The sequence below is a fragment of the Dicentrarchus labrax genome, unplaced genomic scaffold, assembly GCF_905237075.1.
Source record: "Dicentrarchus labrax unplaced genomic scaffold, dlabrax2021, whole genome shotgun sequence".
NCBI lineage: Eukaryota > Metazoa > Chordata > Actinopteri > Moronidae > Dicentrarchus > Dicentrarchus labrax.
The window spans coordinates 28,702,584-28,726,666 of NW_026136705.1; the positions used below are offsets into that span (position 1 = coordinate 28,702,584).

The 24,083-nt window shown below is 40.9% G+C and overlaps 1 protein-coding gene across 2 annotated transcripts; it reads right to left on the reverse strand.

Moving 5' to 3' along the window:
- Positions 1–5,741: 5,741 nt before the first annotated feature.
- Positions 5,742–23,721, reverse strand: LOC127364309 (tubulin-specific chaperone cofactor E-like protein). 2 transcript variants are annotated; one of them, XM_051401732.1, is made up of 8 exons: positions 23,637–23,721; positions 17,669–17,822; positions 17,399–17,538; positions 16,350–16,531; positions 14,889–15,145; positions 14,663–14,789; positions 14,433–14,549; positions 5,742–10,306 (listed from the first exon to the last, which is right to left on the reverse strand). In XM_051401732.1, the coding sequence occupies exons 2-8, from the start codon at positions 17,799–17,801 to the stop codon at positions 9,961–9,963; spliced, it is 1,302 nt and encodes a 433-aa protein (XP_051257692.1). In that variant the 5' UTR covers positions 17,802–17,822; positions 23,637–23,721; the 3' UTR covers positions 5,742–9,960. The 2 variants fall into 2 exon arrangements, with proteins under 2 accessions (XP_051257692.1, XP_051257693.1); XM_051401733.1 differs by having other exon boundaries at positions 23,623–23,711.
- Between the last annotated feature and the right edge of the window lie 362 nt (positions 23,722–24,083).

Genomic DNA, 24,083 nt, shown 5'->3' on the forward strand with positions numbered 1-24,083 from the left:
GAGGAGAGGGAAGTTGAGGGGAGGGACAGCATAGGAATCTGAGGAAGAGAGGGAGTGGACACAGAGCAATATGTAAGAAGGGGAGAGGGGAGGTCAGAGATGTGGAAATGATGGAGGGAAGTGGAAAAACCAAAGAGAATTACTGCTTCCAGACATGTTTTAAATGCAGGAGAAAAGGAATGTTTCGTACAAAGGGAGTCTCTCATACGGGATGAGTGTCAAGCCTTTTGGGCAGGATCTGTCATTAACACCTGCAAAGGGCCAAATGATGATAAAATATGTCTTTGCTGGACAATTTGGAGGAAACACTGTGGCCTTTATCTTTTTGGAACAATGGTGTTTGACTACCAAGGTCTTATTAATGTTTGACTCAGCATCTGAAGCAACATTTAAAAATTATTTGTGATAATTTCTATGAATATGGACAATGCATTTTTCTCCCCTATTGAATTATTTCTATGTCCGACAAGTCCTTGGCAGGTGTAAATCAGGTTGACTTTAGACTCTACCTTTGGATTAGGCCTCAATTGTGGTAAAGACTTTGCCAGAGTTCACTCGGTGCAGTTTAAGCTTGGGGCACCTGGGCACACAAACTCACCAAAGTAGTACAGTCTCACTCTGGGGCATTTATGGACAAAAACCAGAAACACACACACAGTCTGAAACCTTGCTTTTCAAGCTGTGGTAGGTAGAGTTACAGAATTAACATGAGTCACTTTGGATACTCTGTGTACCCCCTTTTTTAATTACTAACAGCCTCATTTACAAGGTTATACAAGACACTTCATTTCCATAGATGCTGGAGAGATAGCAAAGGGAAATCTCAGGTGGATCCACACTGATAGGGTCTGGGAAGGAGAGGGCAGTCAGTTGGGTCTTTGTTGCAGGAGGACAGTGGAAGTAATTGGAGAGGTAGGGAGCAAGATGTGTGAAAGGCTCCAGGACTGAGGGCAGGCCCCGGGCTCCCATTAAGCAGCACCGAGGCTCTCTGCGGAGGCTTCTTTTATACCTCCCACGTCTTGTTGTGTAAATGGACACATACTTTTAACCAACCTGTGAAAGAGAACATCCCACAAAGACGGACAAAAAAATCAACAGTTACAGATGACCTACTGGGCCAGGGAGGCTTCCAGATCCAGGGTTGGGTTTGTGTTTTGGGAAATGTCGAAGATGGAGAAGTGGGAAAGATCGAGATGGGCTGATACATCTGATTTCTTGCACTTACAATTCATTAGGAAAAGAAAACATGATGATGATAACGCTCTTTTTTTCCTTCTCTATACTTGGGTGGTCAACTTAAAGCTGCACTAATCAATATTTGTAGATTAACAAAGCATCAAATACATTATAATGGTGAACACAGAGAGAATTGTCACCTGATTCAGCAGTAAGAGAGAGTTTTAGTGTCTTTCAGCTCATTGTATTTGTTTTATGACCAGTGAACTGTTTGGTTTAGTGTCATCCCTACCATCAAGACCATATCTGATAAACCTACTTTACGCTACCTGTCCAGCACGAAAGTTACCAACTAGCTGGTGAAGAAAGTGTAGCCTTTAGCAGCTGGATATTTTCCTCAGTACTTTGTCCAAAACAAAGCTAAAAGGAGCGTGAACATTGGACTTACATTTGTCAGGTAGCCAGAAATATGACTCCAAATTAATGCTAATCAAGCTTCACGTCTGCTGGATGTGTAAAGAAGCAATGTTCACCAATAATAACATCCACTGTACTGTACAAGTTATGCGAAGTCAATCTGCATACTGACATCTTTGGCACTTTTTTAGTTTAAACATACATACTCAAAACGCAGTTAGAATATTATGTTGGATGGAAGTAAGTCACAGAGTTTTTTTCTTGTTGTTTTTGGTCATGGTGATGTCTGAAGGCCCACAAATTCTCAGTATGCTTCAGACAAAGTACTTGTTGGATTGCCTGATAGGGTCTGAAATACCCTTTCCTACAATGAAATGGGAGGCGGCTGAGACCATTTCTGAAACTTTCTCAATAAAACAATTTAACAGTGATGTCCAATTTAGGCAGCGATTTCCCAGATGTGCAGAGGTGTAAACGTAGGCAGTTTAAACTTCCTTTTCAAGCTGTCTTTGAATGGTGACTGTCTCAAGTCTACAAGCCATTGGGCTGAGACTACCAAAACACACAGAAGACAAAGGAGGACAAAGCTATGACCCTACGTTTGTGGGTGGCCTTTCTGAACACAGTTGCCTTTGGACTTGGTAGGGTGACTCATTGTCATCTGAGGCCCTGAATCATTCACATCATGGATGATACAAACAGCTTGTAACAAGACCTTTGATGCTGAAAGATAGGAGCATCAGCATTGGAGTTCAACATCAAGAAACTCCACCTAATGAAGCTGTGATGCTGCAGTATTCAATAACTCAACTTGAAACAGAGTTGTGCCAAGGGCTTTGATCCCTGGAGAAGTGTTGCCGTACTGATTTTAGTAGTGCTATCGTCCTTCGTTAAAAATTGGGAGTGGCTGAGAATATCAATGTGGCTTGAAATACTAGTAGGTGGTGCAGCTGTCTCCAGCTGTTTTTGAAGGCAGGAATCATTGAGGCTTGTTGCTGATCAACGTCCATAACAGGAAGATTCTTCATCACATCACCTTTAAGATTGTTTGGACAGAAATTGCATCAAAGGGTCTTATGCAGCAGGAGGTTACTGTGTGGGAACAGGGTCAAAGTATCCACCATCACAATTTCTGGAGAATCCATCAAGCCTGACCTTCACAAAGAAGGTCCTGGACTGAATTCCCGCAGAGCTCTGTTCGGCAGTCACCTAATCCGTGGAGTGGGCCACTCTAATTCAACCCCTATGCCCAGCGGTTGGCTCTGCCCTGCCCTCCTCGCCTTCCTTTCCATTCACAAAGGTGAACCTCCTTCCAGTAACCCAAACCTTCTTACCCCAATGACTCCTTCACCTCAGCACACAATAGGCCCTGTTCAGCCCTCCTGCCCTCAGTCCCACTTCATAATGCAATGGGGCAGATCGGGGGCAGATCAGAATACCAACTGCACTGCCAGGTCCTGTTTACACAACAAGGCGCTAGGTGTGATCGATACAATGCAGCCACATCCATCTCCCAACCTTAGTCTGACCATGCATTCGTGCGCATCTCCAAGGTCAATCATAGCAGTTTGTTTACAGCGATGTTCTTGGAATGATGCATTGTTTGTGGAATAAGATTGGGTATACCTGGAAACTCAGTGACTTTTGAGGAAGGGTCTCATACCTCAATGGTCAAGAAAGTATATCGAGAAATTCAATATCCACTGTGGCCGATTTCCATAGAGAACACCACCATTCAATAATTGGTATGATATTGGTGCAATTTCACTCAAAATAAATCCTTAAATCGGTGCTAGTCAGGTTATCACCAAAGTCAATGGGATTCATCCATGTGGGAGACAGTGAAGCTGCCATGAAGAGGTGGGAATTTGGGCAGAAAACTTCTCCAAAGGGAGATGTATTGAATACACTTCCTTTATACCTTCATTCCCAATGAGATGAATGAGGAGATTTCCTTTGTAAAGTATTTCTTATGTTGTGGATATAATTTGAGTTTTCATGTATTTGATATCATGTGACTCTGTGCCTGTGCTTGTAGCTCCCTTTGTTGGAATGTACTTGTTGTGCCAGTTGTGATAACCTATAATTAATCCCACTCTTGAAAACGTGTGGCAAAATTAAAAAGTTGAATTAAAGTTGTCCTTTGCTTTATGATTCATCCATGTGGACCATAGATGTCTGCACAAAAGTTAGGTCCTGATTCCTCTGATATTTCACTGGATAAGTAAAAACCAAAAAGTCAGAAGATCACAAGAGTCATAAGGATTGATCCGTAATCAAATTTCCTGTCAATCCATTTAATAGTTGTCAAGACATTTCACTTAAACCTGTGTAAGTGTCAACCCCATGGTAGCGGTAGATACTAGAGAATCAAGGAATCACCAAAGAAAGTCAGGAGGCAGGAAGAGAAGGGATTCATTCTTTTTATCACTGACAGTCAAATAATTCACAAATATTGAGATACACATTGGGTAAGCTCATTAAAAAATACTAAGAGACTAAACTTGAAGGGGATTTTCATTATTCCACCAAGAAAGTCACCAAGGTATGACTATTTCTGAACTGTGAATCCATGTCTATATATAGGTGCTCTCTTGACACAATTCCATGAATTGTGAAGAGCACCTTTGTGACTGAACGGCCTAATGACTCCTTAGCTCCCAAACCCTAAGAAGGGGGTCCTGCTGGTGATGGCGTGTTGAGGGTTGGGTGGTGGTGGTGGGTGGCATAGATATCCCACACAGGATTAGAGCCATGCTGTTGGAAGAGGAGGCGGGGGAAAATAGAGGGAATGCCCCAGAAACGCAACACCGCCTGACACGTATGGAATGGACTCTTTGCAGCTCAACTAAAACATGCCTGCCAGAAAGAGAGAAGATCTGCAGAATCCCATCTTCTCCACGGCCAAGTATTTAGCCTGTGAAACAGAGCTGTGCATACTGAGCACATGTATATACTGTAACACGAGTGATGCGCCACTCCATATCTTATCTTTGAATCTGGACTTTAAAATGGTCTACTGTAGTTAAAATGTACACGAGCCAATTCTCTGAGACAACGTGTTTTATTATTGTACTAATGTAGTATGACATTTTTCTATTTAAAAAAGATATTTACAAAGTTCATACAGTGTGTTTTTAAGCATGTATTGTCCTGTGGCAATTATGGATAAATATGTTGGTTGGTTTATTAGTCTGGCTAACAATTTGGTCCAGAACAAGATATTAATCTTGACAACTACTACCAAAGTAGCCTTTGGACATTTTCAAGTTTTCTATTTGTTTCTTTAGCTTTACTCTACAGCTCGTTCTGTCAGTTGGATGGTTGGTGGACATGTGCTGTAACCATCGGCCTACCAAGGTGCTCCACACTAATTTTTACATCCATAAAGCTAATATGAAACATTTCCTCTTTACCAGAAACTTGAGCTCGCACTGAGCCAGTAGGGCCACCAGCTAAGATCAACCAAGGGGGAAATATGCAAACAAACCAATTCATGCAAACACTCCAACATGAGAATTATATTTCACTATCTAACCACACAAAAGCATCATAATGTATGAAAGAGGGTGGGCCAAGTATTTATAGCAGTTACACCAAAAGCCACAGTCGAAGCCAGGGTGATAATCATTCAAATGAGGGACAATCTTTGCTCAAAGGCATTCATGGGGTTGCACTTGTTTATACACACGAAAAGTGACAGAAGTACTCAGTACAAGAACCAACTGACCAAAACCAAAACACTGACACAGCATATGCATAATAGCACGTCAGCAAAAACCTTGCTTAAAGAAGCGCAGCTGAGACCACCGGCATCTACAAGAAGGATAAACTGTCGAACACAGATGAGAAAACTCTGGCTTCTCTCTTGAGGTATGCCTTTGTGGCTCTCGGCTGATGCGACAAACCGAACAGAGTCACGGAACATTAGCGAAGAACGAACAAGTTATTTCTTCTAAGAAGCCGCCTTGAAGTGACACGATGTGGCTGTTGGCAGTCAAGGTTGCTTATGAAATGTTTTATGAGCAGCAGCAGCAAGTACCAGTTGCATCAGAGGGCATGGCTACAGTATATAGTATACCTGACTCAAGTTGTCTGACAAGCGAGCTCACAGCTTTCACTTTATGTATAAAATTGTAACACAGGAATAAGCAGAAATAATTAGAATTTATTTCTTTAAGAGAGGTGAAATCACCATTATACAGTACAGGTGAGGAAATGGCATTGTGATCTCAAGAAATAAAATGACTTTACCATTGAAAATATCAAGATACATTTAAGGACCTACAGAAAGCAAACGTGATATAAATTAAACACCATATACTCAACAGCACAAGGCAAACTGTATTACAGATTAGCAACTATCTTTTATATTTTTAAATCTGTAAATAATCTTTGTATTTGGTATTACTGAAGGAAAAAGGTGAGAGTGACAGGAGAACAGATAATATTTTAAGTGTCAAAATTAAAAATGCCCATAAACAACATTGTTTCCCTGAAATGACACATCTCATACACAGTCAGACATATCAAGAAAAATCAGAACATGCAAAATCACCAACTTACCACGATCCACACAAAAAAAAAAAAAATGCTTCGCACTCATCCCACAACTTCCCATGTAAGCACTAATATAGTATAAGGTATGTGAGCCAGAAAAACAACAACACAAAAGAGATCTCCAGTTATCTACTACACAAAGTAGGTTTGTGTCAGAAGAGGGTGCCACAAGATGACGGCACCTCAGCACATTTTCACACACTTTCGGTAACACAAGGCTCAACTTAACTTGGTATAAATGTGTTCAAGAGAAACATTTCTCCTGGCAGCTCACTTAACCCAACATGATTTCAAACATAAACACCTCTGCATTCCCGGCTCTCCAATATTCAAAAGAAACAGCTTGTGCAAGACCTCTGACTTTTTGTAACGCTATATTTTTCATCAACAAATGCACTTGATATTGGGCCCTATTTTACACTGCATATGCGCAACACACATATGTTAAAACATTTAAGCTGTTCAGGATCAGGCTGGCTAGAAAATACCCCAGCATGTATTAAGCAAAAGGCTAGGAAACATCCACAACATATATTTCAACCTGTCTGTCTTTGGACTACTGAAGCAAACTCTAGAGCTTCTTTGTATGAAGTTATAAAAACTTCTTGAAAAGTCACTATCTTCAATTTCTTGGTGACCAAAATCTCTATTTGTGTGCATAGCTTTCTATGAAAGCAGCACTCAGCAAGGAGATCCTGGGTTCTGATCCACTGGTTAACAGGATTGTTTGTGACTGGAGTTTCCAAGTTTTCTCCATGTCCTCCCTTAATGCTCCTGTTTCCTCCCATAATCCAAAGACTTGCAGGTCAGTTAATTAGAAACTTATTCAGACCAAATCAGGCATTGCAACAATCACTGCAGTGTTGTGCGGTGGTATTTATTTGGTGTATTGGCACAAACCAGAGATTTCTTGGTATCTCAATTTTGCAGCTTATACTGCAAACCAGATGCAGACCAAAGTTGTGAAGATAAAACAGAGAGTTTGATGCATGAACTCTTCCTGGATAGCGACCGGTGTCAGCTCTATTTTTAGGCTGACTGGTGTTTTCGCCACAATGCTCACTTTGGTCTGAATACAGCCAAACATCCCTTTTCCACGGTGGGACCTTATCGAAATGTAACACGCAGACTTTTTTCTCCACTGTTCTCTACCTGCTTTGTGTACAAGCTCCTGCTCAGGAGGAGATCCTAAATTCAAGTTTCAGGTAATTTCAGGGGTTGATGTCCGCTATTGAACAATTAGATGTATCATCACATCACAACAAGAATCCCTACAACAATGACCACAACAGCAGTAACTACCATTTTACCACTGTGTCTGTACCAGGGGATACTTAAAAAAATGGTTGTTGGACAAATGAAGATGTCCAGGCCATCGTTAGTATTTGGGGAGAGAAGGCAGAGGGAGTGTGAGTCAGTGGTTAGAGATTAAAAGGTGAACCAGAAGTAAATTCTTCCTCTGTCTATTGGTGCATAGACTCGTATCTCAGTCCCCATCCTTTTCCACTGTTGGCTTGAACATACTGGGTTGCACGAAACCAAACTTGCATGGGGGTCATTAAGGAAACCTTCCAGTGGCAATTTCTTCTACAACTGTACAGATTTTGACTGTAACATCACCTGCATGACTTACATTTACAAAACCTGGTACCTTAACCTCACAAGGTTCCTCAAAGTTCAGGTTCTGAGAAGCTCCAGGTTTTGGGCTGTCAATTGCCAGTAGGTGGGAATGTGTTGTTCTATCATCTATTCTTTGCTTTTGAAAACAATCAATGTGAGCCAATGGAAAAGTTCACAACCCCACATCCTGTGAAACAGCCGACACTAGAAGTGTCAGGTTTGTAAGGCGGATGTAAAGGAGAGATTGGGGTAATGGGTGAGGGGCGAGAGCCTGTTGCTTGAACCCATTCTAACCTAAATGCAGCGGAAGTGTCCATGACACAGCGGCTGGTGTGTGGTTACCATACAGACTGGGCCTCAACATTTCTCAGCTGCCTCTGCAGGCAGAGAGAGAGTGCTGGTCCATTCATGGGCTGGACAGCCAGAAGACCAACAGTAACTTGAGCATCAACACTCCTTCTTTTCTCTGTCCCAGACCCAAGCTCACCTCAGACTTGTCTCGTCTTTCTGCCAGGGCGTCCTTACTGAGCAGCAGCCACGCTATCTCCAATACACCGTATTTGTGATTTCAGCTTGGGGGTTATCCCAGGATATTTCACTGCTATTAAGAGTCATGCAGAAAGAGAGTGGTCTGAGTGGCAAGAGGAAGCAGGGAAAGATCTGTGTCACTTCTGCACACAATCGTATTCCCGGAAAAACAACATCACATTTCATCAGTTAATCTACTCTGCTTAAAAAAAGGTCAGCTCAAACAAAGCCTCTTTGAGCCTTTCATGATCATGAAAATTTTAATATCATGTAACCCATTATTCTTTTTTTCCCTCATAATATTTATTTGTACACAATGCAAATGTAGACCAAGCTTAGAGATGAACAATGCATCTGGCAAGGCTTCAATCTATGCGCTTGCTACAGGTAAGTGGTACCAGACCAGTCCTTTGAGGAAGTACTGGCAGCTATGGTGTTGGCCGCTAGGTGTGACGCAGCAAGAAGACTGTTCGTTAAACAACAATGGTGGCATAGATGCTGCTAGCATCAGTTATATCAGAACTGAAGAGTATTTCTTCATTGAAAAGAAAAAGAGCAAAGCACTGAAGGCTTTTCTCGATGGAAGAGATCTTTCGCCCTTCTCCCTACTGGCTTCAGTAAGAGTTTGACTACATTATATGGTTCGCTGATTGGTTGAAGTTTGCCCATGATAGACAGACGGTTCATCCAATTGCCTGTATTTTTCCAAAGTGCCTGTCCTTTTCCAGCTGTTCCAACATCAACGTCCTGTGTGGTTCTGTGTAACAAAACATATGGCGCAGTCAGGTTAAACCCAGTTCACAAACCCTACCATCACACGGAAATCGAAAGGTCACGTGAAGACTTCAGTCAGCTTGGCTGTAATCATTGCTGCATGATTAAGGTTCGTTGTTTGCCATTGTATTGGCTTTTAAGGAGTAGATTGGTTTAGAATGATTTTCACCCAAACACTATACTCACAGGCATAAAAAATTGCACTGTTCACTGCTGCCAGAGCACACTGATCACACATTAGCAGAAGGCGAACAGAAAAATGGAGGGAACACATCAAAGAGCTGCTGATTGTGCTCCAGAGAAGCCAGCCACGGCTTCTAAACACGAGGAACAGTGAAACTACACAACTTGTGCACAGCAGCTGTTTTTAAAAAATCGTATATGTGTCTCATTTATGTTCTTATGTCACCTAATTTTAACAACTAAAAAAAATACTAAGAAGTGCCATGCATGGTACAGCAGTGTCTCCAGCATGTCCGACAAGCAAGGGGAAGCTCTCATAAAATCAAATTATAAAATGGTTTTTAGTTTTTTAAATCAATGTGCAATTTGCGCGTTCAATTAGTAATTATGGCAGCTAACTGTTTGCACTCTGTCTGGATTTGCATAACATTTTGTATAAATGAGATGTAAACTGCAGTCTTAGCTCGAGCAACTAAAGCACAGAAATGTGCCACTCAAGATACATTCTTTGTGAATGTGTATCTCCTATGTGCAAATATACTGTTGTACTAATTTGTTCAATATGGTGGACAGCAAGCATCTTTACATTCATGGCTGAAATATGTCACCTTTTTTTAATCTAAAAAAGGCTCAAGTCAAAGCTTAGTATCCAGTCAGTATTCATTATATAATTTCTGTCCCATTCGTCCGAACTCTCCACATTCACAGATCTGAGGAGCTGCAACGGCTCTTGACTTTGGGCACTACTAGAATCTCATCCCCATCTCGAATGCTGTAGGAATGGAGGGCCCGGGAGCCGCACTTCAACTCCTCAGGTCCCAAGACCGAACACATCTCCCGTTGGATATAGAAGAGCCGGATCCCATTGGTGGGCAGCTGCAGCAGGGTTTTAAGGTGCTTCTTCAGGTCGCCCACTGTCTGCTCCAGACGGAGGCTGATGGCCTCCACCCTCTCGCCACAGCGGACGTCCACCATGGTGCTGCGAGGGCTCAGGTCAACTTCTGCCAGCGGTTCCAAGTGACCATACTTGGATACAAGGATGTGGTACCTGGGAGGAAACAGGACTCATGTCAGATCACCGGAGAGCTTTATTCCACTCACACACAGTTTTAAGGTACAGTTCACGCAGTGTAGTGCTGATCACCTCTACATCATCTGCTGCTGTCTCTCTCTCTTTAAAAACTATTTGCGTCTATTTGAGTTTATTTTAACAAGTCATTTACTGTTTTGGTTAATTTTGGAGCCTGAACAGTAAAAAAAAGTAATGCAACATGATTTTTTTTTTTTTTTTTATGGAAATTGTATTTATTTACAAGAAAACCTCTGCTAATGGAAAATAAAAGTATCCTGTCAGATCAGAGGAGTATGGCCCTGCTAGCTGAACAACGGCAATCATGATAAAGAGAAATTCATTTCATACATTTCAATCACTGTTGAAAAGTTGCTTCTCTTTTGGAAAAAGCTGTTCTGTAAAAAGTTTTTAAATAAATATAGCAACTTCTGATCAACTCATCATCAATTTTCAGGCTTAAATTGACAATATCTTGTTAGTTCAGCCCACTTCTGGTTTAAACACTTCATGAACTTCAGCCAAAAAGGTTTTGTGCTACAGCTTCAGCTTTCTCTTTGAATTTCTAGCATTTTTTATGAGCAAATTAAAAACAGATCATAAAATCAGGTAAACGGAAACTTGGCTTGTGTGCGTTTAAGAGGCACAGAAACACTGACTTCTCTGCCTCTCTGCCGTGAGAAAGCTCTCAGCCACCTCAGGGGAACGCGTGTTCGAGATAAGGACCCAGGAACGATTAAATAAAATCCAGGAGAAAAGGGCCTGTGCTTTCAAAGCTACTGTAACAGCTGGGCCAATCAAAGCAATTTCCCTTCCCTCCCCAAAACTCCCCCACAAAGCCAATCCCCTGGCCTGGGGTTTCTGGCCAAAACTTGCGGTCCACCTTGGGAATTCTCCTCTAAGGCCACGGTGCACAAAGTGCCATTCTAAGAGAAGCCATTTAGCTAAAAGGCTTCATTTAAGGTGGTAAGCACGGTATAATGGGGCAAATAATGCTGGAGGTGATAACAAGTCGGCATTCCAATTGTCTTTTCCAGCATTCTTCGATAATGGACAGTAAAGTAGCAGCAGGAATAACAGCTTTTGGGGCTAATAGAGACACTATCTGGCCCAGACCGTAGCTGACTTCTCTTTTGGTGTTTCATTCTACCTCATTATCTAATTCCTTCTAGCTGAAAGACGACCTGCTTAAAAAGTTAAAATGTTGATTTCCCCCCTTTCCTTCCCAGATTGGCCCTCAATATCCACTGTTCCAGGTCCAGTCCCCTTTCAGGCCCTCTGTACTTATTGCACTGGATACTCTGACTCTCAGATTTCTTTTTCAACCTCTCTTTCACTCTTTCCTTGCAACTAATCCTTCCTGTCCAGCCAACACATTTCTCTCTTTATATTGCTCTTTCCTAGTCCCACAACCCCTAAACCCTTTCCCAGAATACCCACAATTCTCTGTACATGTTTTTTTTTTTTTTTTTTTTGAGATTACTGACCTATATCAGTCTGATTTATGGTTTGAGATGCGTTTATAGTTACTCAAAGCCAGGCCAGTGTCAGATGTGTTCACCTGAGAGGCTGTGACCCACCCTGCAGCGCTCTGATCTCTCAGGGTAGCAAGGCCACAGCCCCATCCGAAAGGAAAGGGGATAGCGGTGTGTTCACTGCTTACCGAGCGTGTCCGACACCCCCATAACACCCACACGCAGTCACGGCGATCCCTAACCTCGGACCTACACACTGAGAACCTGGCTCCAAACCAAGAGCACGAATGCGACGTTTGAAAGCAGGAAGGAAAGAGTTGTGTTGGTCTTCGGTTGTGGCCAAGTACGATCGCACATGTGACGTGGTTTACCAAATACATCTTTGATCTTCACATATTTTTCTTTACCATAATCAGGAAGAACGTTCCTAGCCAGCCGTGCGATTCCAGCTCCAGCGACATCAGAAAACAAATCAATCACTCGACTTAAAGGTTGAGGTTGATAGAGTCGGCGTATACATAAAAAAAAAAAAAATCAACCTGCTACCTTGTGTATCACTTTTCCAATCAGAGAATTCCCGGCACAAAGGACTCATTGAGCAGGGAGAGACTGGTGGCATTGTCTCCCAAAGGTTAGTTTCCCCCAGTCAGGGACTACACCTTCCTTCACAAATCCCTCTCCAACATTCTGCTGAGGTTAAGTGGAATGCAGTCGGAGAAGAGCGTGGGCAATTATTTGACTGCTGTCAGCCCCCCGCCCAAGGAGGGCTTTCCAAAATATTGTATCACATACTGTAAATGTATTGAGGACAAAGAGCGGGTTGTAGTTATTGTTACAGGTGTTCACACAGGTAAGAGCCATCGCGGTGTCGACACTTGGTGCTATGTGTTCAGGCTTTGGATTGATATTTGATACTAGTATTGATGACAAAATTTGATACGGTGACATATTTTATACTTCATATTATATTCAAAGTGTAGCAATAACAGTACAGACCAACTGATAACTGTACAATGAACACAAACACTGAACACTAACGAGGAATTTGATGATATTTTAGGAACTTTTTATACAATCTCTGTCTATATTATGTATTTATCATGTATTTGTCATACATACTTAACGCGCTTCTTTTTTGACAGATTCAGTGTTGTCTTCTCATTGTTCTATAACCTGAAGATAAAATATAAACCAAACTGTAAATTATCATAGTTCAGACTTCATTTTATTGAATCTTACAGCAAGTTTATTTGAATTTGATTTATTATTCTATCTTTTTATTATATTTTAATGTGTTCTTTGCCATTCCTTTTTGATTAAATGCATTTTATGTATGAAAGGTGCAATAAAAGTAATTATTATTCATTATTATTATTATTTAAGTTTAATGCCATCCATGTCTTACTTAGTAAGCTGTTACTAGGCATTGGTCTTAATATGGAAATTTCTTGTCACAGTTATCTTGGCCAAAATAACAATACAATTATTATATAATATATTACACAATATTATCACGATAATCATGCAAATATACTTCATACTTTTAAAATGGCAATAAAATCATAATAATTTATATTGTCCCATCTCTAGCTGTTACTCGGTCACAGTGTGTTTACTTTTAAAACCGAGAGTCCATTCTTAACCAAAACTATATTAATATTCTATCACTTTTTTTTGTATTTTTCAAATTTGGTGCATCCCTGATCTATTGCTTCACTTGTAACCTGCTGGTTTAAAGTTCACCCAAATAGAAAATATTAAAAAAACCACACACACTCAGTTGCCTGTTAATTAGTTCCACCTTGTTAAACTGATCGCAGTTTAACACAGCAGGACTGCAATAAATGCTGCCTTCATGAAGGTTTTAATACTTAAGATATGTTGTAAATGTTTTAGAGGTGTTGATTCAACTTTAGGTTTAATTCTATTACAATATACTGACAGCTAATATTTAGTCTATTCTCATTGATATAAAAATAGATTTAGGCTGTCTGTACATCTAAGATGAGGTATTTTGTAATTATTTCTGCCTAAAAAGGCCAAATAAAGAGTAATGTTTTGTAATATTATTTTAAATTAGCTTTGTACTTGAGTTAGAGAAGCTAAAGTTAGCTCTGAGGCATTATGACTACGACTGAGGACATCAAACACTGTGCATTTTTAGGCCAGGGTGCAGAAAATGCTTTGGTATGTCAAATCTTTTATTATTTTATTTTATTTGATATAGTGTCACAACTTAATATTGTAAACGCTATATACAGGGTTCCCTTTTTCTGTACCACTCTGCGTCTTGTAAACCAGCTTTGAAGTGTCATACTGTGTCAAAACACGCATGCACGCACGTCTTGAACCATGTGTAACTATCTGGTGATGGAAATGTACAACTGTAGATCCAAATTTACTTTTAGGAATCAATACTGTAAATGTGTTTTTTTTAACACTCTGGGATTGGTTTAAATTCAGAAGTGGTTCTTAATATCCAACCCCCGTTAATCGGTACAACCTTACTAAAAAATCGTAATACTTAATGTGAAAAACAGATCATCCATCAGTAAAGGTCCCGCCTTTAAAATGAGTAAAGTGATTAACATGTGTACATTCATAAACATTCATACTGTTCGTCTGAGTACCTCTGAGGAAGCTCCTGTTCTGGGCAGTCCTGGTAGTACCTGATGAAAAACCTCTCAGCGTCCTCTCTCTCTCCGTCAGACACTGCGCCCCCATTCAACACCACCACAGATGGCAGCCTGCAGGCAGGGGTAAGTATGAAGATTAGACAGTTAATAAGTAAAAGTGCTACCCTGCATGTTTACGGCGATAAGGATTGGATCTGTGTGTGTGTCTAGACGTTCAGACTCACTGTGCTAGAAGGAGGCTACGTCTCTCGTGGGTTGTATAAGGCTGCAATAAAGGAATCCCTTTTGCTTTGACTTCCTCCAGCTTAGGGAGGAAATTCAGCCTTTCAATGTCCTCCCATTTACTAAGCCCTGAATAAGACAACATCACAGAGTTTCAGGCCCAAGGTGAATGTTTGTTTCCACCATGCACTGAATGTTGGACGTGAATACAACAGATGAGACTCAGACCTGAGTTGTTGAGGTTGATGCTGCGCAGGTTGGGGAAGAGGCGCTGCAGCGTCTCCTGAGTGTCGCACACAGAGTCCAGGCTGTTGTTGGCCAGCACCAGTGTGCTCAGACTCGGGTACAACCTGCCAAACTTCCTGACTTCTGCCCACTCCCGCAGCTGGTTCTCTGTGATCTGCAGCAGGCGCAGTGACGGACAGGATGTCTGGGAGTCCGACACGGTGTGGTAGCCGTTCAAGCACAGGAAAAGCTCCTCCAGCCTGCATGAGGAGGTGAAGAAATAAATAGTAAATAGTAAAATAAAAGTAAGCACAAAAAAAAATCTGCATCTGATACATTTGTTGTGCTTATTTTGTTTCATTTCTTGGCTCTTTGTGTCTGAATCTGCTTTAAAGATAAGGCTCCTGTTATTCTGTAACCCAAACCAAAAATGTGTTCACAAATATGTTATGTTGTGGATGGGAGATACATCCTGGCAAGGCTACAGCTACAGCCTACAAACAAGATGACCACCACCCTCAAACTACAACAACCAGGTCACCAGCACCGAGAGCCAGCTTCCGGCATGGACTGTGTGTTCGGCTGGAACTAGACTTCAAGGTTGGGTTGTCAAACTGCCGGTCAGGGGGCCATTTTCGGCCCTCCACTCCGCCCCCTGCGGTTTTTAGCAACTCTTACATAAACAGGAACAAACTGTGCATTTATTGGGGACTATTTCCAGCTACATATTAATACACATTTAGTGCTCTAACACACTGGTTCAAAACCTGGGGGTCGCCAGAGCTTCACAGGGGGTTGCGAGGCCTTCTTGACGTTACAATATTAATTAAACATAAACAAAGTAGAATTCCATTCATTTCTGTGAAAAAAAATGGAAACAACTAAACAGAATTGTTATTTTTTAAACTCAGATTATTATTCAAAATCTAAACTTTGAAGACATGGACACAATCTATATCCACTGCTAAACAGCCTGGCCTTGCATTAGGAAAGTACGCAGTTAGAGGTTATAGAACAATAACAATAAAACAATCTGTCAAAAATCGAAGCACATTAAGCATTTATGACAGAGACTTGTATAAAAAGTTCCTAAAAAGATCAGTTTATATCAGTTGTTCTGTATGGCTGTTGTTATGCTTTGAACATAATATGATGTGTCCATAAAATACGTCACGTAGTCCGTTTCCTCACTGATAAAAAATGTTTGTTTTGGTCTGTTCATTGGACAGTAAGAAATATGAACATTGCCACTGAATTATTCTGTAAATTACCAGCCTTTTTGTCAGCCGGACACTGTCGCTGACAAAAAGGCTGATAATTTACAGAATCCACCAAAGTATAGTATTAGTTCTAATAATACTGCCATGTTGCCTCCAGCTACTGTGTATTACTATCTTTGACAGGATCACTGTGGTAGAATAGACACGTTGCTTCGCTGTGCAGCGATTGTGCTTCGTCACTCACTCTTTTGTTTGTTGTGTGAGTGTGTGCACGGTGTCCCAGCTGACGTGTGTGTTAATGAGGACCAGTTGTCGGACCCTGGAGAAAACGTCAGCCATGCTGGGCTCCAGCTCTGTGCCGTTCAGGGGGTTCATGCTCAGATTGAGGAAGTCCAGGTGGGGGGCGTTGGACACAATGGTGCAGATCTTTTTAATTAATGCAAAAAACAAAGAGAAAGAACATTAAGTGCATACAATACATATAACTTTGATTTTGAAAATGAAAATGTATGTGACGTGTATTTATCCACTGTGTCTATTTTAAAGATTTAGTTACTAGTTACTTTTCAGATTAAGATTATTAATATAATATATATTAATAATCATAACACAAAATATAACCTAATAAATGATGATGTATTACTATAGATGAATCTGTAGTATGTAGTTAACATTAAAGTGACATTAATGCACCAATAATTTTACTTTTACTTTTCATACTTTAATCATGTTTTGATGACAATACGTTTACTTCCAATAAATTAAATGCAGGACATTTACTAATATTTCTACATTGTGAGATTGCTACTTAACATTTTACATAAAGCCCCTTTTTGTTGATTCTGGCGGCCCCTGTGGACAAACACGGTAGTGTTTCCACCGCCTCGTTTCATTGATTTCAAGAGGAAGCCGACCCAGTGGCAGGCATTAAGAAATACTACATAGAAACAGCTAATTTAATGTAGGTTATATAGAGGCGTCAGTGTTAAACAGAGACTTATAACCACTTATAAACTCCTCACAGTATGTTTAAATAAAAGTACTTCTTCTACCACAGTGTGCAGGAAAACCACACTGAGGTTACAACGGTTACAGAGACACCACGTGAGGGAGAACTGTGATTGTGCTGCTTGTGTTTTCTACCAGGAGGGATTGTGGATAGTGAACATGTAGCAGGTTGAAAAGGGCTCAGTTATCTTCTCTGTTTCACTGCAAACCTCCTGCTCCTTTGAGAAATATTACTGGGAGAAAATCCTCCGTTCTGCAACACCAAGTCCTCAATGGGACACCCACCTCGACCCAGTCGTTAAGTTGGTTGTGGGACAGGTCCAGCTCCACCACGTGGGCACAGAAAGCGGCAATGTCTGACCTGTCACCGGCTTTAGTGATTCCAGAGTGATTCAGAACCAGTCTGCTGGGCAAGAACAGGCGATCTGGAAATAAACTTAGTTTGTTAAGCAAACCTAATTCTCATTTTGAGGAGCTTTAAACCTTCACCGTCTGTCCTTCTGACATGATGTAAACAATGCAGAGTTGAACGTACAACCCTGCATCTTCTCTCACCTTTGACGGGGGATCCTGGTGGGCTGGACAGAACCATGACTCCTTGGCCGTAGGGGAAATTCTCTGGGTTGTATTTCTCACTGAGGACTTGGACGAAGGTGCGCGCCTCCTCTTCATCAGACGACGACTCCATGGTTCCAGCCCTGAGCGGGTACTACAGAGGATACAAGCAGAGTCCGTTTTCGACTTGATTGACTAACTGTGGAGTCATTATTACAACACATCATTATTAAGGTTATTATACTTTATATTGAAGTCCCATGAAAAGAACAACACTGACTTCCAACCCTGTCTGTGGGACCCAGAATCTATAGGTTTTGTATTAAAGATGTATTAAAAGACAGGTCACACAGATATAGTTACATGGCGAGGAGGAATACGCTACAACAAACTCTGGCTACACAGACGATACTTGTTAGCAGGACTGATTGTTAGATTCTGCCTTTTCAGGAGATGTGTTTAAAATAAAACTAGTGCAGCTCTCTCTGTACCTGCCTCAGCCAAAAATCCCTCTCACGTCTCCGACTGCAAGGACTTTAACCGGCACTAAACGTAGACTGCTTTTAATGTTAATCTTTTTATTGCTGCTATTTTTAGTGTGTGTATGTGAAGCACTTTGTAAACATTATTATTATTACAAAACATATAGAATATCAGCAGGTTTTTTGGGCAGTGGGCTGTTTCTGGCTATAGATTTAAAGCTGCAGTAAGCAACTTTGCATGTTTCCAGCCCCAAATAGGAAGAACTTCAATAATCAGAAACCATACCATAAGACGACAGCAGTGTGAATGAAGATGTACCTACTGTATGAAATGATATTGTTTGGGGTAAAATCCATTTGATTGTGCTGCACAAACAACTTCGATATATGGAAAACGTTAACAATATCCACTAAAGAAGAAGAAAGTCAACCCAGACAATGGAATATAAAATAGTGAGCTTGTGTCTCCAGTGGAGAATGATTAGGACTGAAACTAACAGGATGACACCAGTAAACTAAAAGTGTCCATTGTTGCAGAGTGTAGATGTACTCATCTAAAGTATGTGACAGTCTCTGTGTTAAACTCACAGCTGTGTTTATTTCACTCGTATCAGGAGCAACTTCTTTCTGACGATGCATCTATCTTTCATTTGTTACACATGTTTTCTAATCATATGTTCTTATGTTCAGTCGTCTGTGGGGTAAAGTGTCTCACACACACACACACACACACACACACACGCCCTGTTGCTCTAAGTTAACACAGTTTCCTCTCTGATAGCGGCAGCACGTGTTCCTGTGAAACGTGACATCAGCACTTTGGGAGATATTCCTTACGCACGCCGTAAACATGTTAACTTCTTATCAAACTGCACTCAGTGTGGCCCGAACATGAACGTGTGTGTTCACTTGTATGGTCATTTAAAGTGAACACACACGGTGAATGTGGAAGCAGCGTGACTCAAAGTTGGCTCACTATAAGGTTCAATTCAGCCTGTCAGATGTATAAAGTGATTTATTTAATGCTGTTTTTGTGATGTAAAAATGATTTAAACTTTAAATATGTAATTTAATAGTTGTCAACTATTAAATGAATCCCCGACTCTATTGATATTTTCTGGTATCTTCAGTCCTCTCTGGCAGTAAACTGAACATCTTTGGGTTGTGGCCAAAACAAAACATTGAAAACATTTTTCAGTATTTTCTGATATACATAATTATTAATTATTTAACACTTTGTGCTGGAAGTCAGTCAATTAAGGGAACTTGGGATCGTAGTACCATTTTGCATCTTAATAAAATAAAACAGGTGTTTTCTTATAAAAATAACAGTTTAATTCCACTTTCTTCACAGAAATCTATGAAATGCTGAAATATAGGCCTTCAAAATCAAGAAAGCCTCGCAACGCCCCGTGAAGCCTCAGGGACTCCCTACTACACTGCTACACTGAAGCGTTTTACTGTGAGACTTAAATGTACTTCATAGGTTAAAGTTATTCTAAACAATCCTCAGTTGCACTTGCATTTACACAAGATTTTTAAATAATAAATAAAGTATTTGTAGGGGAGGTTTGAGTTAGAATTAGATTGTGACAAATTCAATATACGGAAAACATTAAAAATATACACTAAAGAAGACATTAGGAAATATAAACCAGTGACCTTACATCCACACTTGAAAACTCTAATAGTAATAAAAATAGTAGTATTTGATTAATAACTGCTGAAATGAGCCGTTTCGATAACCCCAGAACATTTACTGTGATACGGGGCTGAATGTTCATTAATCTGCACTGTCCGTTTTAAATAAACCAATAAAGAAGACTTAAGTCGTAGAAACAACAGTGGGAGTAAAGGTTGAAGCAGGAACGACAACATCTATTTACCTTTTCTGTGTGTATGTAACAGGGTCAACACTGGTGAACATTAAACAGGGCCAACAGACATACACAGGGCCAACAGACTTACACAGGACCAACAGACTTACACAGGGCCAACAGACATACACAGGGCCAACAGACTTACACAGGGCCAACAGACTTACACAGGGCCAACAGACTTACACAGGACCAACAGACTTACACAGGACCAACAGACTTACACAGGGCGGTCCAGCTGAAGCTAATTCACAGCCTCCTCCCTCATTAGATTTTGAAATGAATAAATCAGCTTGAAAAGGATTAAAGAACAGCTCCAAGCTGAAAACAACTGAGCAGATAAAACAGACTGAGTCAGTTTAAATACAAGTGTCGAGGTGTGTTTTATTTCTGTTTTAAGGCATCTTTCGTCTATGTTTGGAGCTTTTCTGTGCACGCCTTGGATAAAAGGTCTAAAAATAACCCATCAACATCACAGAATAACCTACGCGACACAGGAGCAGAAACGTGAGAGGCAAAGAAGCACTGACAAGAGCAGGTGCACCGTCGACACCAGTGCACTTCACAGTGGAGCCCAACCACCTGTTCCTGCTCAAAGTCAGCCTGCGAAGAGCTGAGGCGATCAGCACACACACCGAGCAGTCGATTAAATGGGGATAATCGATCGATCTTTAAAAAGCCGAAGTGTAGCTTTTCCAATGTGCTGCTTTTCTACATTTTATACAACTGTGGCATGAATATCTTTGAGTTTTCTACTGTTAGTTGGATCAAAGAAGCAATATAAAGACGTCACCTTCAGCTATAGGAAGTTATATAAACTGTATAACAAACTAAACAGTTGATCTGAACAATTACTGACTAATTAATCAATATCAAATAGACAATTACAGCCCCGACTGTGTGTCTGACACACACAAACACAGGATAGTTTTTGCAATGTAAAAAGTGTTGAACTATTCCATTAAAGGTATGGGACATTTAAGACGCAGGGCTATGATCACTCCAACAATGAATAATTAAAACACAGAAACCATCCTGTCAACTTTGGCGCAGAACAGCTGATGGTTGGTGGCCAAGCTGGCAGCCATTTCTAAAACGTACTGCTGCATTGAATATCAGCAGCAGTGGAAGAAAATGCCTTCAATTCTGCCTAAAATGCAGAATCAGGGCATCGGCGACTACGTGTCAGTACACAGATTTGATACCAAGTCATTTATTAGCTTCAAACGGGACGTACCCAACTCTGAGTCTGATTGGCTTACGCCGAAATCCCACCGGGCACGCCTTCGAGACGTCACGGTTTGGCGACGTCATCTGCACATCTGTAGAGAAGTGCTACGTAGATAAAAGGTTTTATGTTTTTTTTAAATTGACCAGATTCACTTTGCCGTTTCTGTGCCGGACTTCCTGCCGATGCGATCTGCTCTGTGCTGCTTTATGTAGGTAGGTCGCAGCTTCCTTCAAAAATAGCCCAGCCGCTTGTTCTCCGTGGAGCAGAGTGGGAGACGTGTGTCTGGTGGAGTCACAAGCAATGTCTAGAGCGGACATGATCAGCTCTGCGGCTGCGGTAACATTCTCATCCTAACGCTAACCAAGTAGTAGTAGTAGTGTAGCAACAGTATCATTACTAATAGGTAGTCGTAGGAGCAGTAGTATCTCATTAAAGCTGCAGTTGGTAACTTATTTTTGTGATATTTGTTGAATCTTTCACTATATCCTGACAGCAGAACATGAGACAGATAATCTCTGAATAAATCTGGTTCCTGTCTCGTCCTAGTGCCACCAATGGTATTTGCGACAGTCCACCGGGCCCGAACGAAAACAACCAATCAGAGCCAAGAAAGACAGTTAATGGTCATTCCCAAGGCGTCAAATACCCGGGCAAGAGACTCAGCAATCAACTATCTTCAAGCCTCCATCCCAAAGCGTCTTTATAGCTTTCTCAAATCTGATTGGTTGTTTTCGTTCGGGCCTGGTGGATTAGTGCAAATGTCATTAGGGGCAGTAGAACGAGCCGCAGGAACCTTTTTTTTCCACGGATTATCTGTCTCATGTTCTACTGTCAGGATACAGTGAAAGATTCAGCAAATATGGGAAAAAGTTATTTTTTATAAAAGTTACCTACTGCAGCTTTAATGCTTGCTGCTAGCCCATACCAAAAAACATAACAAAGCCATGATCAATAAGATAATCAAAGATATTTGTAGTAGTATGATTTAGCAAGGACCTCACTCTCGCCCTTGTGTGTCCGCACCCAGGTTCCCCCGGACTCACCGCCCCTGTTCAACGCTGATCAGCCCTATCAGTTTCAGACAAACGGGGTCTGATCATCTTAAACTCAGCCCACCTGAGGTGGCGTGTTTGCAAAATGGCTGAGCGTCGCGTCCGGAGTCTTTCTGATGTTTCTGTCATAGATAGTTTCTTATTTCACAGATCCCCGGATTCAGAGCTCTGATGTAGCGGAGACCAAAGGAAAGCCTGTTTTCAACAACACATCAGATCACATGCCTCCTTTCATGCTGAGAGAAAGGTGGATGAGAACTCTGATGGAAGTGATCTAAACTGTGGGTCGAGCCAGAGAATAGTTATTTACATACATGCAAATATAAGATGTCTTTGTGTTATATTAATGGAAGAAAGACGGCACAGGAAGACAGCCTTTACTCAGTATCAAAGGGAGTGAAACCTGCATTATAAAGGCTGACAAAAGGAAGGTAGAGTGACAGCTGGGCTCCTGGCAGGGCCAAGAAAACAGCAGACAAGTATAGTAGCTGGAGTTCAATGCACTGACGAACAAGTCTTTCAGAAAGGTCTGATGAACAGATGCCAGACTATGGTGATATCCCACATTACAGAGATAATACCATGTGTTTAAAACCTGTACATATAATGTTACCTTTCTTGTGTCATCACTTACAATTCCTGGGAATATTTCATAGAAAAACGGTGATTTATTCGGCCAAAACGAAAAACAAGTTATTTTTCCTTATAAAAATTCAAGTTTTGAAAACTACTCACCACTGCCCACCGCGGTGTAGTTGAGCAGCAGCAATGCCTAACTGATTCACTGTTTTACATAAAAATAATTAATTGCATTAATTGATTTAATATCGCCGAATTGAATGGCGACCCACAACGAGTCATACACTGTAAGAAGTATTACTGTAGCTGCCGCGCACGCTTGGAAATAAGCAAAACAACATTTAAATGTAAGATTTTTAAACGGGGTTCGGCAAAAACATTCCTCAAACCAGAGAGAAAACGGCACTTTTTGGGGGGGCTGCTTCGGACCGAGGCCTAATGTCTCTCGTGCAAAATCGACAGGGTGAAACAGCAACTCGAGAGGCGACATGTCGGCAGCCGCGGAGGGGGGGGATGTGGACTCGTTTTACGACCAGGCAACGTCGAAAATAAGCGTTTCAAGGAACGAGGTAACGTACAAGGTTGTGCAGCAGCGTTCACCTTTACCGAGGAAGGTAACGAGCTTTCAGCGGCTGCTAGAGTCGACTCATTACCGCGACCTCCCGCACACACACACACACACACACACACCGTAAGGTCGGTATTCACTCTGTACTGTCATATATTTGCAGACCTGAATGCACTCACCGTCCCCGGAACCCCCTCGGTGTTGTGTTTGTTTTTGTTGTTCTTCAGTTAGTTGTCAGTTTAAGACACGCCCACTTTGCCGGATGTTACGTAGTTCAAATGTCTTGTTTTTTTCCGTCTTTTTTTACTAATTCATATACATGTACACTTTTTAAAACAATAATAAACTAAAAAAAAAAAATTGTATTTATTTATTTATTTTAATTTCATTTTAGGTATTTTATTTTGTAGCATCAAGGAACTGCAAACTTTCCTTTCGTTATTCAACCTTGTGATAGATGATGATAAATATATTTACCTGATTCCTTTTACTTTGATTCCAGCCAGTTGTAAATCTGCAGTGTTACACAATAAATAGAGATAGGACAGGTCTATATAAATGCGTATAATAATAATAATAATAATAATAATAATAATAATAATAATAATAATAATAATAATAATAAT